The 15,000-nt window shown below is 35.1% G+C and overlaps 1 protein-coding gene across 1 annotated transcript in view; it reads left to right on the forward strand.

The window, feature by feature from the left end:
- The window catches only part of LOC135214951 (fibrinogen C domain-containing protein 1-A-like), a 504,902-nt gene that overhangs the window by 417,808 nt on the left and 72,094 nt on the right, over positions 1–15,000 (forward strand). Inside the window, exons 3-5 of the mRNA XM_064249444.1 lie at positions 1,049–1,145; positions 2,825–2,966; positions 8,515–8,629. Of these exons, the coding sequence (XP_064105514.1) occupies positions 1,049–1,145; positions 2,825–2,966; positions 8,515–8,629 (354 nt within the window). The remainder of the gene's footprint in view (positions 1–1,048; positions 1,146–2,824; positions 2,967–8,514; positions 8,630–15,000) is intronic.

Consider the following 15,000-nt stretch of genomic DNA (forward strand, 5'->3'; position numbering starts at 1 on the left):
CGCGTTGATTATCATTTAATGAAACTTCAAGCTAATTAGACCTGAGCGTACATTTGCAAAAACTCATTTCTGGAACAGCCCTAATCTAAGCAATTAACGCGAAAGAGTGTAATTAATCATGGCACAAGGAAATTACGTGGAGTTTGCAAAAGGAAATAGCATGATGCTCCGGTTCAGCTTGTTGTACGTCCGAAGTATGAACAAGCTCATAAACACATGAAACATGCACGCATGATGTGTGTGTGTATATATATATATATATATATATATATATATATATATATATATAAAATAAAGGAGCCCATAAAAACGCCAAAATGTTGAAAGTAGTATTATATTCCAGAGACTTTCTATATTTTGGCGTTTTTATGGGCTCCTTTTATTAGATGGATTATGTTGTAACAACATTTTTACCTGTCACTGTATATATATATATATATATATATATATATATATATATATATATATATATATATATATATATGGATGGAGAGAGAGAGAGGAGAGAGACGGTAAACGGTTTTAGGTTACTCCAGGTGAGAGGATGGTGGCTCAAAGTATTCCTGGGTAGTGCTAGCCAGACTGAAAAAAAGAAATATCGGAAAGAAAGAGCCTCTTGTACATGCAGTGTATAGGGATGTGGAATGAGTGCCGTGAGCATTAGCGGTTAAACGTGCTTCTGAATAGCCACCCTTGTGCGTTGGTAAATGAAGCGGCCGATATTCGTGGAAGTTGTATGCACGGAGGGTTCATCCAACAGGGAGTGGATGTAGGAACGTGGCAAAGACCAGCTGTTGTGTGTGTGTGTGTTTTTTTTCTCTCTCTCTCTTACGGAAACCACTACCTGCCAAAGGAAACGCTTAATGCTAAGGAATAAACACATGAAAATGGTTCCTAAGCTAATAAGTAATAAGTAACAAAAGCAACAACCACTACTTCTAATAGCAATATAATAGATGTAATGATAATAGAAAATGTAAAACAAACATCGAAAGTTTTCTTTGATTTCAGCTAGTTTTAAGTACATTTTCTTTTTCTCTTTTCGCAGCTTGGTACTCTAGAACACATCCAGAGCAAACTTCTGACGGAATATGGCGAACTGAAGGCAGCCATAACTGAAGTGGGCAGGAACACTCTAGATCTGGGTAAGATATCGCATCGTAATTTCTTTTTAAGATCTTTTTAAATTTAAAATCCTTTTGATATAAGTATAAATTTGCCTGTCTGTTGATAGGATTATTTTTATTGCCTTTTAATTTCTTTTATTATCGTTTACTCTCTTACATAGATCATTTTATTTCTCGATAACCTTGGGCATTGCGAAGCCAGTTAACAGAAAGAAGACTGTATTTGTAGATTCGAGGTTTTGTGTTTTAAGTTAATAGTCACTTAGCTTTTTATAAATGAACGCTTGCAAATTTTTACATAATAATAATAATAATAATAATAATAATAATAATAATAATAATAATAATAAAATTGTATCAAAAATATTTGATTATATATTTGGCTTATAGAATGGGTAATAATAATAATAATAATAATAATTAATAATAATAATAATAATAATAATAAAAACGGAATGTGCATTCATATATTCTTCCCTACAAACCTTCGAATCGAGTTTGCTCAGATCAAAGTCCGACTTCTAGTATACAATGAAATGAATCCCTTTCGGTCCACGTCAAATCCACCCCCGGGGTAGTGTTGTAGGGGGGAGGGTGGGGGGGGGGGATACCCTGGCGTAAAATTGCAAGACTTACTAATCCGTCAAGGAGACTTTTGAACCAACCCGGGACTTATTGGATCTGTCGGACGATGTGAAAGAGGGAGAAATTCAAGTCCCCGTTTCCATTGTAGGAGGTCACCGAAGTGGCCGCTTTTTTTTTTTTTTTCCCGTCAAGTTCGGCTCAGAGTTAATTCGTGTAGATATTAATTTAATGTTTTGTTTGTTGTTGCAGTTTGCAACGCGAAGTGGTAATTGCATACATTTAAGTGCTGTCGTCTGTTGCAACCCAATCTGAGATTTACATTCGTATACTTTCATTAAGCCATATACGTCGCCTTCCATTATGGGAGGGGGGGGGGGTTTGGGGGGGGGGGGGGAGAGTTTGTAAATATGGGACGTTTTCAGTTTACGGATGTATGTGGGAGCTCTCTCTCTCTCTCTCTCTCTCTCTCTCTCTCATCTCTACTCCCTCTTCTCTCTCTCTACTCTCTCTATATATATATATATATATAGATATATATATATGTATATATATATATATATATATATATCTTAATATAATGTATAATATATATATATATATTATGTGTGTGTATATATATAGATATATATATATATATATATGATATATAGAGAGAGAGAGAGAGAGAGAGAGAGAGAGAGAGAGAGAGACTATATCACATTCAAGGTAAAATTATGTCAAGTGAGGGATTTTGATCAAGTTTTTCCTTAGGATTCCAGCCACAACCAGGTGATAAATTCCATTTATGTCCATTTATGATGAGCCGCACATTATGGTGTATTCGATGACAATCGTAGACAGCGACCAATCTCATTCATTAATTGTTATGGGCAACTTCATACGATATTTAGTGTCAGAGGAATCTACCTGATGACAGCCATTGTTTTTCTGTATTAAAAAAAAAAAAACAACCTTTCAGCCAGATGTCCAAAAAACCTTTCAGCCGAAAAATAGAACCTAATGTAGAATAACTCGCCTTGACCCTATCAACAGAAATAGGAGGCGAGCGACAATGATTTTGCTTCAGGTATTATAATGGCCCTTTCGCTAACGACTCGCTTCTCCCCTGACAGCCAAGCAAGTGGCCACACTCGACGCTCGTATCGTCTCCCTCGACCAGTCGATCAACCAGCAGCGACAGCAGCAACAGCAGCAGCAGCAGCAACAACAGAGGGACTTCTCCCCTCCGGAAAGGATTGCTCCGGACTACCTGCAGTAAGTAAAACTGAGAGGAGGAGGAGCATATTGCAATATCTCACCTCTTTTACTTTTTTGAGCCTGATTGTGTTACGTTGTTCGACTTGGTTTGTGTCGGTAGGTTATAAATTGGTCAAGTAAGACGGTAAAAATGGTATTCCCTTCATGGCCCACTGATGAACGCATACAGATGTAGCAACATATTAGTATACCTCCGATTAGTAATTATGCGGTCAATGTTGAAGCTTTAAACTACCATATCAAATACCCTACACACAATGAGAGAGAGAGAGAGAGAGAGAGAGAGAGAGAGAGAGAGAGAGAGAGAGAGAGAGAGAGAGATTTACATAATAGATATTGCTGAATCTCATTATAAATATCACTGCACTGGTGAAACACTATCAATTAAATTATGGCACAGAAAAGTTGCTTTATTTATTATATCGATACGCATTCCGTACGTGCGGAAGCACATTCTATACAAAAAAAAGTAATACATAACCTTAAACTATTGCAAATGTGTATTTATTTACCCGGTTTAAAGTATGTGTTTGTGTGTGAATATAGTATGAGTGAACGTGGTGTGTTATTGTGTAGTAACTGAATGTGCGCGTTATGTACGTATACATTCATGGACGTAATTATACAGGGTATATAAATAATTATTTAAAGTTATTTATACTTTTTTTATACGGAATGCCTATCAATATAATTAATCAAATAATCTTTGTGTCATAATTTAATTATAGAGTTTCACCAGTGCTCTGATAATTATAATGAGGCCCAGCAATAGCTATTATGTAAACTCTCTCTCTCTCTCTCTCTCTCTCTCTCTCTCTCTCTCTCTCTCTCTCTCTCTTTTCTCTCTCTCTCTCTCTCTCTCTCTCTCTCTCTCTCGTTTATGTGTGCGTGCTATTTTATATGATAATTTAAGGCTTTAACATGAAGTCATAATTATCACCTGATGAAAATCTACTTAACATTGCTAATTATCTCTCTCTCTCTCAATTAGCTCGCGAAAACGCTCTCGGATCAAGCGTATGTTTTTCTGAATAGAAAACAAATGCTAGTTTCTTTTTTTTTATATTCGCCTTCCATTTATATTGTACGAGATGAATATTTATAGGAAATACCGAGATGAATTTCGGGATATTCCAGGTCGTGTTTCGAATTAGTGTATTCAGAGTAACATGCAGCTTTTGATTGTTTATAAAAGACCTCTTTCGTACTCCTTGTAGGATACCGGATCACCTCATTTTGATAAGCAAAGGTGACGACGAAAGTTGATCGAATTGCATTTGGGGAAGATCTGTAGGAATCGACGAACAATGAGTCATTGTGGATGACTAACACCTGGTTATCATAATGGTTAGATGACTTTTTGAAGAGCATAGCGCTAGGTTGTTGTTATATTTCTTTTTATTCAACTATTGTGAAATCTCACGAAAGAGTTCGATTTTCATTCCTCGCTTTCGTTTCAACTTGGTCATTTTAAAATAGTTTCACTTTTGATGGTCAGGTATGTAAAAGGATCTTAAACAAATGCTCCGATCTTTTCATTTACGCTTTTTTGATTATCATATTTATTTCATGATATTTTCCCCCGGCAGAAAGGTTTGCCCGGTTGATAAGAAGGGTTTTGCTTGGTTGCTTTAATAAACAGAAATAAAATTAGTCATGATCTGGACAAAGCGAACTTCAGTAGTTTCAGTAACATTCACCTGTAAACTATTGTGTCTTTTCATTCTAATAGTATGGTTATATTAATATGTACACATGTACATATATGTGTTGTACATATGTATGCTTGTTTGCGTATATGTACTATATTCTAAGAGAAACTTTTTTGTTATAGACCTTAGATCTTTGCAAAGCCAGAAGACAAGGTATAATGTACATTCAGTAACAAACACATTTGAGACTATAGAGATTTTTGAGACGAGAGAGAGAGAGAGAGAGAGAGAGAGAGAGAGACTTAACAAAAGAATCAGACTGAAACACTTCACCTATTTGTTCTCATAAAACTTCCTCTCTGGAAATACTGTCGTGCCATGAGTGCTTAAGTTCTTCCAGGTATATATTAAAGGCGATACGGTGTCGTCTCGTTAGCTGCAGAAACAAGCAAGAAGCTCGTTGTCGACCATCGTGGGCACTTGTGGGAAGTAGGAATCTGTTGACAATGAAAATTTCATTATATCTCATCCGAGTTCATTGCGCTGTCAGTTTTCAAATGATTATATTCAGTGTTTGTGTAATTTTATTTAACTTCAGGCATGATACGACCTTAGTATTTGAGGGCATACCTTCCCTGAAGCTTAATAATTATGAACCTGACATTTAAACGGGGGGAGGAGGAGGTGAAGCCTTGACTCACTCGTTAGATTATATACGTACTACTGTGTCAGGTCAAGTGTGTATGCAATATATGCTAACCAAGAGAATATTGGGTTGTCATTTATTTATCATTAATATCAAACCTGACATTTATTTATCATTATATATCATACATGAACGGAGTTTTACTGCAGTTTTAAGTATCGGGATTCGGGTTTGTTTTGTTTTTCCGGTTATTTTCGTTATCTGCGTTTCATAAGTTATTTTTTATAACACTAATTCATTAGTCGCATTGGAATTGAACAACGTATGAGGGCACCGGCACTAATGAGGCTTATTGCTTACGGGGAAGTACCAAAGCTAATTTAATACGGAATAAGAATTGTCGACTTTATAAATTATAAATCTATATATATATATATATATACATATAATATTATAAAGCATACATATATAATATATATATTATATATATATATATATATATATATGATATATATAATATATATTATATCTATATATATACTATATATTATATAATATATACACGCACGTATTTACCACAATTATTCCATACTGATTTAATTATTTTGTCATCAATTATATTCTCTCATCATTCCTTTTGTGTCAATATAATAATGTAATAATGTAAATACCTTTGCGTATCAAATAGAAACTAAATGATTTCTCAGTATAAGGAAACCGCCAACAACCACAAGTATATATAAGGAGGAACTTCTAATAAACATTAATAAGACTGCGAAAACGACGAAAACAAAAAACGGCCTCGAATTAAGGGCCGTATCTGATCCCTCCTAATGCATCAGACCCTCATCTTCAACATAATAATAAGAGTCCCTGTACCTCCCCTCCCCCTCCCCCCCTTGGCCCCGGACCCCATGCATACAGCGCCTCCCCCAGGGGGAGCCGACATTGTAAACAAAAGGGCGCCTCAACATTTTGTCGTTATGAACTGTCAGGAGGTCATTGATGAATATCCCTCTAATTATAGTAACTCATTAAAGACTAATCTTATTAATGCCTCTTCTTAAAAAGCGAAGGGCAAAAAAAAAAAAAAGTCCCTCAGTGCTGGAAAGAGTGAACATCATAGGTTATTTCGAGAACAAACGATTATATTTTTTTTTTATTTTTTTATTTATTTTTTTTAAGCGTCCGTTGAAGGTTGATACTCAGTTTATTGCTTTTTTCCCCCTGCCCTGTATTATTGGTAGATGTTGCTGTGCTCAAGAGCGGCGATAGTTATTGCTTGAATGTTCATTGCTCGACTCTTTGCGCCGTTTCAGTTATATCGTCTAAATTGCTGCCGGTAGGAATGAAAACAAGACTCCTGTAATTAAACCGGCTTTCTGATGCACGCCACGTATCCTAGAATAGGTGTTGCTATTATTGTTAATAAATAAATTGGACAGTAAAGATAATTTTAGTAAGTAGCTCTGGCAAGAGACGACTCATCAGTATTTTAAGATAACGAAGATACACAAGATAGTTCGGATTTCAAATAGATGTAGATTGGCTAAGTTTTGTGTACGGGCTCAAAATTGCAACATCCTGACAAGAATTAAGAGGCTTAATAAGATCCATCGAATACAGTTGCATTTATCTTAAAAGGTTGAGCAACGTAACCTCAGTTTAAGCCAGATGATACCTTGTGGGATGATCTGAAAGAGGGAACATGGAATCGTGTGTGTGCTTGTCAGGTCTTTAGGATGTTGATGTTGTTTCAAAAGGCAGTGAGTGATCTCTCCCTTGCTTGCCCTACTCACCAGGCACCACTTAACCTTCAAATAAAGACATTATCAGCACGCGATGGTCGAGGAAGAAATATATTAAATAAAATGAATCCGTAGCAGTTTAGAATATGTATCATGTACGCGGTCATTTCCAGGAACTCTGACAACAGGAAAAAAATATTGCTAAGTGAAACTTTGATTCAATTGCACAAGATTTAAAAGCCTGGACATGGCTTACCTTGCAACGGACATTTGAAGCCTCAGTGGCTTTAGTGCATTTGCCATCAAACAAACAACCAAACATAGATCCTTTTAGCCTTTGCATATTGATTCCAAAGGATAAAGGGCGTGCAGGATTGAGACCCTTTCTCTCTCTCTCTCTCTCTCTCTCTCTCTCTCTCTCTCTCTCTCTCTCTCTCTCTCTCCATAAAGATTACAAAGGAGAGGCAGAACTGGTGCCATCATTCCAGCAAAAATATCCATAGCAATACCCCTCTCAGCGTACCTCCTCCTCCTCCGATACCCCAAGGTAGGCTCCTGGACCCCTCTCTTAACTCATTGCCCCAGGGGAAGATGCCAAGATGTCAATCGCTGTAAGTGGACGCCATCCAGCGTAATTCTCCCTGGCATATTTATTGCTTCTCAGCATCCATGCTTTATTCATCTCGCTTTGATCAACGACGACCAAGTGTTGGTGACATATGACCTTTCCCCCGGTGTGACCTTTAGTTCATGTATGCGTAAATGCGTGCGCGCCTGCGTGTGTGTTTGCTTGCCTGTGCGTTCAACCTTTAGAAAGAGAGAAAGAGATTCTCTTGCGTTGCCAAATCTAGCCGCTTTGATCATTCCCTTTTTCCTTTCACTTCTCTCTCTATTATTTTTTGTGTTTTTTTTTACTTTCTGTTTTCCAGCTTCTCATTCCTGTGATTCCGAAGTCTTGATGTCCGGGAAGATCTATTTTTTATTTCCTGTTCGACACTTGTGTTAATTAACTTATTACTTGGACCTTCTGGTTAAGTGGACGCTTTCAGTCGCATTCTGAAAATGGCAAAAGTATTGCAAGGTCGAAAAGGTGTTTATGAAGTATAGCTCCTTCCCCTCTCTCTCTCTTGAGAACTCCGTTAATTAACTTCGGGGGGAAAGGAAGACGTACAAGAAGAGCTGAAAGAAAGTGGGAAAATAATGGTCTCTTCTCGCCCTTGCCAAATATTATGATTTCTTCTATAGTTCGTTTGAGTTTGTCTGCTCACGATACCAACCTGGTGGGATTGTACTTGAATTATCGAGCGGTAGTTCTGATTGTTTCGTTGATAGTTTTCCCGTTGGATTTTGATTGATGGGATGTTGCTTTCTGTATTGCCTATGATATCACTTCAAGAAGAGAGAGAGAGAGAAGAGAGAGAGAGAGAGAGAGAGAGAGACCTACTTCTCACCATCGTTTCTACTGTGCATTAACATAGTCTTTATTTCCAATCCTCCAGAAGAGCCGAACGCCTCGAGAGCGACGATTACTCCCAGGTGACCAGCCCAGCCGACCTCAGTGACGTCACAGATGCCCTCAAGGACGCAGTCACCTCCATCAGCAACAGATTGCAGGTAATATACCAGACATAAAATACAAACGGTAGCAAGAAAAGGGCCTGATAATGGTTAGATCGAGAGTATCAGATTATCGAACCTGGAAAATTATAAATATTTTTATGATCTGTTCATGTCATCGTTATGTCTACATGTCTGATTCTGGTAGATTTTTGTAAAGAAAAAAATCACATGTAATGGAATGTTCTCAGGAGCTATAACAGATTTTGTTACTTAGCGTAACGTGTTTTGCGGAAGTGTTAGATTGACCAGCTGTTACTAATTAGGGCTTTAATGGCGGTGACATGAATCTTAGCAGAACAATGTCCCGGAATTGCTGTTAGTTCCGGCAGGTTTTCCGATCTTCCCTCTTCACTTTTATGGACTTTCTCGGATGTTGTCTTTCCAAATTTTCCAGCAGCCTGCCATTTCCTTTTGTCTCAATCACAACTACGGCCGTTCTCTCAGTAAGTTCGGAAAATTGATAAGGGTAATCATTGTTTTCAATTAGGTCCTAACATCTTTTCCCGATAATAATCCATTATAGTGAAGTACGCGTTCGTGTAAAAGAAATTTTGCTTAAAACCAAAAGATAATTTTGATGTCATTTTTTTTTTATTAAAAAAATCATTAGGTCTTAACGTTCTTTCCCTGTAATCGTCCATTATAATAAAGTACACGTTCGTTTAAAAGGAATTTTGCTTAAAACAAAAGTATAATTTTCATGTAACTTTTTTTAATAGAAAATAAAAAAATCATTAGGTCTTAACATCTTTTCCCTGTAATCGTCCAGTATAGTGAAGTACACGTTCGTGCAAAAGGAATTTTGCTTAAAACCAAGGTATAATTTTAATCAGTCACTTTTTTATTTTATTTATTTATTTATTTATTATTTTTGTTTGGTAAATAAAAAAACTACTCCTGGAAGGTAATGCACTTCCCATTGTTCAGGTGAGTTCATTAAAGACATATCCTATGCTTCACTCGGTTTAATCACGGCATTCAAGAACAATGGCTGGGAGGGGAATTAGCAATCTGTCCTTCGCCGGGCCTGGTAAACTCTCTCGACAATGCAAACACCTGCTGAGCTGGAAATGACATTGCAGGATGTGGAAATGACATTTGTAGGATGCCGTCTCGGTCCTTTCATTACCCCCAAGGCATTTCATTGTTTGTTATGAAATTTGATCGTATGCCTGTAGGTTTGATTTTAGTAGTATTTTGGCATCTCAAGGGTGAAATGACGAGTTTTAATTATGTAACTTACTCATGTGATTACTGGGTATGTATAATTAAAACTTTATTTTATTATAAAAATGTCATTTTCAATCATGTGACTTACCCAGTAATAACATGATGAGTTATGTAATTACTGGGTAAGTTTAATTCAAGCCTTATTTTACTATAGAAATGTCATTTTTAATCATGTAACTTACCCAGTAATTACATGATCAGCTATGTAATTACTGGGTAAGTTTAATTCAAGCCTTATTTTATTATAAAAATGTCATTTTTAATCATGTAACTTACCCAGTAATAACATGATCAGCTATGTAATTACTGGGTAAGTTTAATTCAAACCTTATTTTATTATAAAAATCAATTTTGTCATTTTTTAATCAATGTCTTACCAGTAAATAAACATGATCAGCTATGTAATTACTGGGTAAGTTTTAATTCAAACCAAATTATTTTTATTATAAAAATGTCATTTTTAATCATTTGTAACTTTAGTTAAGTAATAAACATGATCAGCTATGTAATTACTGGGTAAGTTTAATTCAAACCTTATTTTATCATAAACATATCATTTTTAACCATGTAACTTACCCATTAATTGCATGTAATTACTGAGTAAGCATAATTAAAACTTTATTTTATTATAAAAATGTCATGTTTAATCTCATGTAACTTACCCAGTAATTACATGATCAGCTATGTAATTGCTGGGTAAGTATAATCAAAACATTATATTACTATAAAAATTTCATTTTTGGGGGGGAAAAATCACAGCAAGAGTATTCTTTATCATTTTAATTAGATATTTTTGCGTAGCTAGGAACCAATTAGTTACCTAGTAAAGGGACCTACAGCTTATTGTGGGATCCGAGCCAAATTATGTCGAGGAATTAATTACTAATCACCAGAAACAAATTCCTCTGAATCCACATTGCCAGAGTGGGGAATCGAACTCGGGGCTACCGAATCGGTAGGCGAGCACGTAAACCACTCGTCCAACGAGGAACTCTTGTTGGTCTTAAATCTCCACATACACATTCACCTCTCACCATCGAAATTCCACTTCCCCAACCCTGTCATTATTTTTTACCTGTCACCCCCTTCCCCACCCTTCTCATAAATCTCCTTCCTATCGGGCTGAACTTGGACTTGAAGGGGATCGTGAGTGTTTCTATTTATCTTAGCGACCTCGAAAACTGTGGATTAGACACTAATATCTGTCGTTTTTTGGTTATATTTACATGTCACCCACTTCCCAATTTTTCTCGCCCCCTTCCTATGTTATGATATATATATATATAGAATATATATATAGTATATATATATTAAATATATAATTAATTATATATATATATATATATATATATATTTATATCTATATATAATATACACACACACATACACTCATACATTGAGAGAGAGAGAATGTTTTTCCACGTTTACACAAGATTTAGCTATAACCAAATTAAAGCTGTAAGTCGAACAGAATGAGCAGATATGCTCACTAGCGTCACGTTTATGTGTTTGTGTGTACGATCGCAAGCGAGCGAGTGCGTATTTACCAACTTGCATACCAAAGAAAGCCTCTTGTATGTCATCTCTCCATGATGCATGATGTTGTGCATGAATTGATCCCGGAGGCATTATGCAGTGCATATAATTCTGGTACGAAGAAACGGAGCTGAAGATTGCTTGTGTGTGTGTGTGTGTGTGTGTGTGTGTGTGTGTGTGTGTGTGTGTGTCGGACCCTGTCCCACCCGAAGCCTAGGCTACCCGATCAGGTGGAGGAGAGTTGGAATAGTTCAATTTCGTATTGTTGACATTTTTCAAGATACAAAGCAGTGTTGAACCCACAATAGCCGAATGTTTTCTCAGAGTGTTTGCTCTTTGAAATTACATAAAGAGCTTGCTACTTGTAGCTAACAGGCTCAAATAGACTTTTGCAAACACGCGTAGATGAGCGTGCATGCAAGCACTTGACCAGAGAAATTTCAGGGAGATATATTTTTTTTCAAGCTTCTCTCTCTCTCTCTCTCTCTCTTCTCATTTAAGCAAGCACATGTTGATGCCTTGCGTATGCTTGCATACGTTTATGTATATGTTTATGGATTCACGTTCATGGTAGATAAAGGTATATAAAGGCTGGGTAACTCTTAAGTCCTGAATTTCTTAGAAATGTCAGTTATTGTCGAGGAAACACACACACACACACACACACACACACACACACACACACACACATATATATATATATATAATATATATATATATATATATATATATATATATATAGTATATATATAATATCTATATATATATAATTATCTAATATATATATATATCTATATATATATTATATAATTGCATGCGTACATTTTACCCCTTACGATGTACATTTCAAATAACAGGTTGCAGTTTCATTTATGTGTCGTATTTCACGAACTATATTATATTTGTGATTGTATTCATTATATTTGCGATTGGTTTCACGGCTATAGTGAAGGACTTCAGGGAGGGGTTATGGGTTGGGGGGTGGGGGTTGAGGTAGCCTATTCATCGATATCGGATAAAAACTGAATGTAATCAACCATTCAGGCTTTTGTGATGGCCCCGCAATTTTGAGAAACCATTTGCTAGATGTGAGAGTTCGACATGTTATGGGCCCATGGAGTTGATATACGGATTTTTTTTTTTTTTTTTGTTTTTTTTTTTTTTTACCGCGTAAAAGTATATTTCTTTCACCCAAAATTGAAAAATACATTTAAATTAACAAGTTTTCTACCCTATCAATTTATCGAACTTCAAGATACTTTGTTTTTTTTATGACAGTAATTAAATAGACTAGGAAATAATGGTAAGATAAACAGAAACAAAACAACCTGATAGTAATTAAATATACGAAAAAATTATGGGAAAATAAATAAAAACAAAGTAACCTGATAGAAAATAATGGTAAAATAAACAGAAACAGAACAACCTGATGGCTATTAAATAGACTAGAGCATGATGGTAAAATAAGTAGAAACAAAATAACCTGGCAGTAATTAAATAGACTAGAAAATAATGGTAAAAGAAACAGAAACAATACAACCCGATAGTAATTAAATAGACTACCAAATAATGGTAGAATAAACAAGAACAAATCAACCTGATAGTAATTGAATACACTAGGAAATAATGGTAAAATAAACAAACAAAACAACCCCATAGTAATTAAATCGACTAGAAAATAATGGTAAAATAAACAGGAACCAAACAACCTATACGTCTGGTGTGCTTGACTAAATGGAAGAACAGGAAAAGCTTTCGGATAATAGCAGTTCGTAACCTCTCATCTGAGCAATTTCCAGACATAAGCAGATTAGGAGTCCGCCTAGAATCTCGCGTTTAACTAAGACGCCTCAATCACATGAATTGTCGAACAATTTTTCCTATTTTGAGACCCTGAACAGATGGAAAACGAGGAAGCCGCGACTCCTTTTTTTCTGAATTTTATTTAAATCTTTCAAGAGAGGCTCGAGAGATATGGTTGTTTGAGAGTTGTGCTGAAAAAATGAATCGCACATGACTGTGTGGCAGATTTGTATGAATGAATACCACAAAAATTGAATGAAATGAACACTTAAACATTTAATTAAGATTAAATCAAGTTTTTTCACTGACTGTTCTGAAAGAAAGCACATCTCTTCATAAAAAGAATACTCATAAAAAACTAAGAAAAGGATTATAATCATTCTGCTGCCTTTGAGGTGAAATGGAAATGCCACAAAAACTGAATGAAATGAACACTTAAAAATTGAAATAAGATTAAATAAAAAATTTTCACACTCTTCTGAACGAAAGCACATCTCTTTATAAAAAAAAATTACTCATAAAAAACTATGAAAAGGATTATAACCATTCTACAACCTTTGAGACGAACTGGAAATACCACACAAATTGAATGAAATGAACACTAAAAATTGAATTAAGTATAAATAAAATTTTTCCACTGACTGTTCTGAACGAAAGCACATCTCCTCAGAAAAGATAATATTAATAAAAAAAATACGAAAAGGTTTATAATAATTCTACTACCTTTGAGACGAACTGGAAATGCCACACAAATTGTAAGAAATGAAAACTAAAAGTTGAATTAAGATTAAGTAAAAATTTTTCCACTGACTGTTCTGAACGAAAGCCCATCTCTTCAGAAAAAGAAATTAAAAAAACTATGAAAAGGATTATAATAATTCTACTACCTTTGAGACGAACTGGAAATGCCACACAAATTGTAAGAAATAAAAACTAAAAATTGAATTAAGATTAAATAAAATTTTTCCACTGATTGTTCTGAACGAAAGCCCGTCTCTTCAGAAAAGAAAATATTCATAAAAAAAAAAAACTAGGAAAAAGATAATAATAATTCTACCACCTTTGAGATGAACTGGAAATGCCACACAGATTGAAAGAAATAAAAACTAAAAATTTAATTAAGATTAAATAAAATTTTTCCACTGACTGTTCTGAACGAAAGCACATCTCTTAAGAAAAAAAAAAAAAAAAAACTATGAAAAGGATTATAATCATTCTACCACCTTTGAGATGAACTGGAGATACCACAAAACTTGAATAAAATGAACACTAAAAATTGAATTAAGTATAAATAAATTTTTTCACTGATGTGCTGAAAGAAAGCCCATCTCTTCAAAAGAAGAAAAAAAAAAAAAACTACGAAAAGGATTATAATCATTCTACTACCTTTGAGATGAACTGAAAAGAAATGCCACACAAATTAAAAGAAATGAAAACTAAAAATTGAATTAAGATTAACTAAAATTTTTCCACTGATGTGCTGAACGAAAGCCCTCATCTCTTCAGAAAAAGAAATAAAAAAAAAAACATGAAAAGGATTATAATCAATTCTACCACCTTTGAGGTGAACTGGAGCAGCAGTCACCGGCACACTTCCCAAAGTCAATGAAGGGGTCAGACGATGATGAATATTAAACAGAGGAGTATTATTTTCGTAACCACCCGTTCATTGCAGAGCGTGAACAGCCAAATATTCATTACGCCTTTATCAAAAACGCGATGCTTCAAGTGCTTTGTTCACAGACGGGAGTGGTGGTGTTTTCAACCCTTTTAATTGTACCTTTGATGTTCCTAAA

Source organism: Macrobrachium nipponense, chromosome 46, assembly GCF_015104395.2.
Source record: "Macrobrachium nipponense isolate FS-2020 chromosome 46, ASM1510439v2, whole genome shotgun sequence".
Classification (NCBI taxonomy): Eukaryota; Metazoa; Arthropoda; class Malacostraca; order Decapoda; family Palaemonidae; genus Macrobrachium; species Macrobrachium nipponense.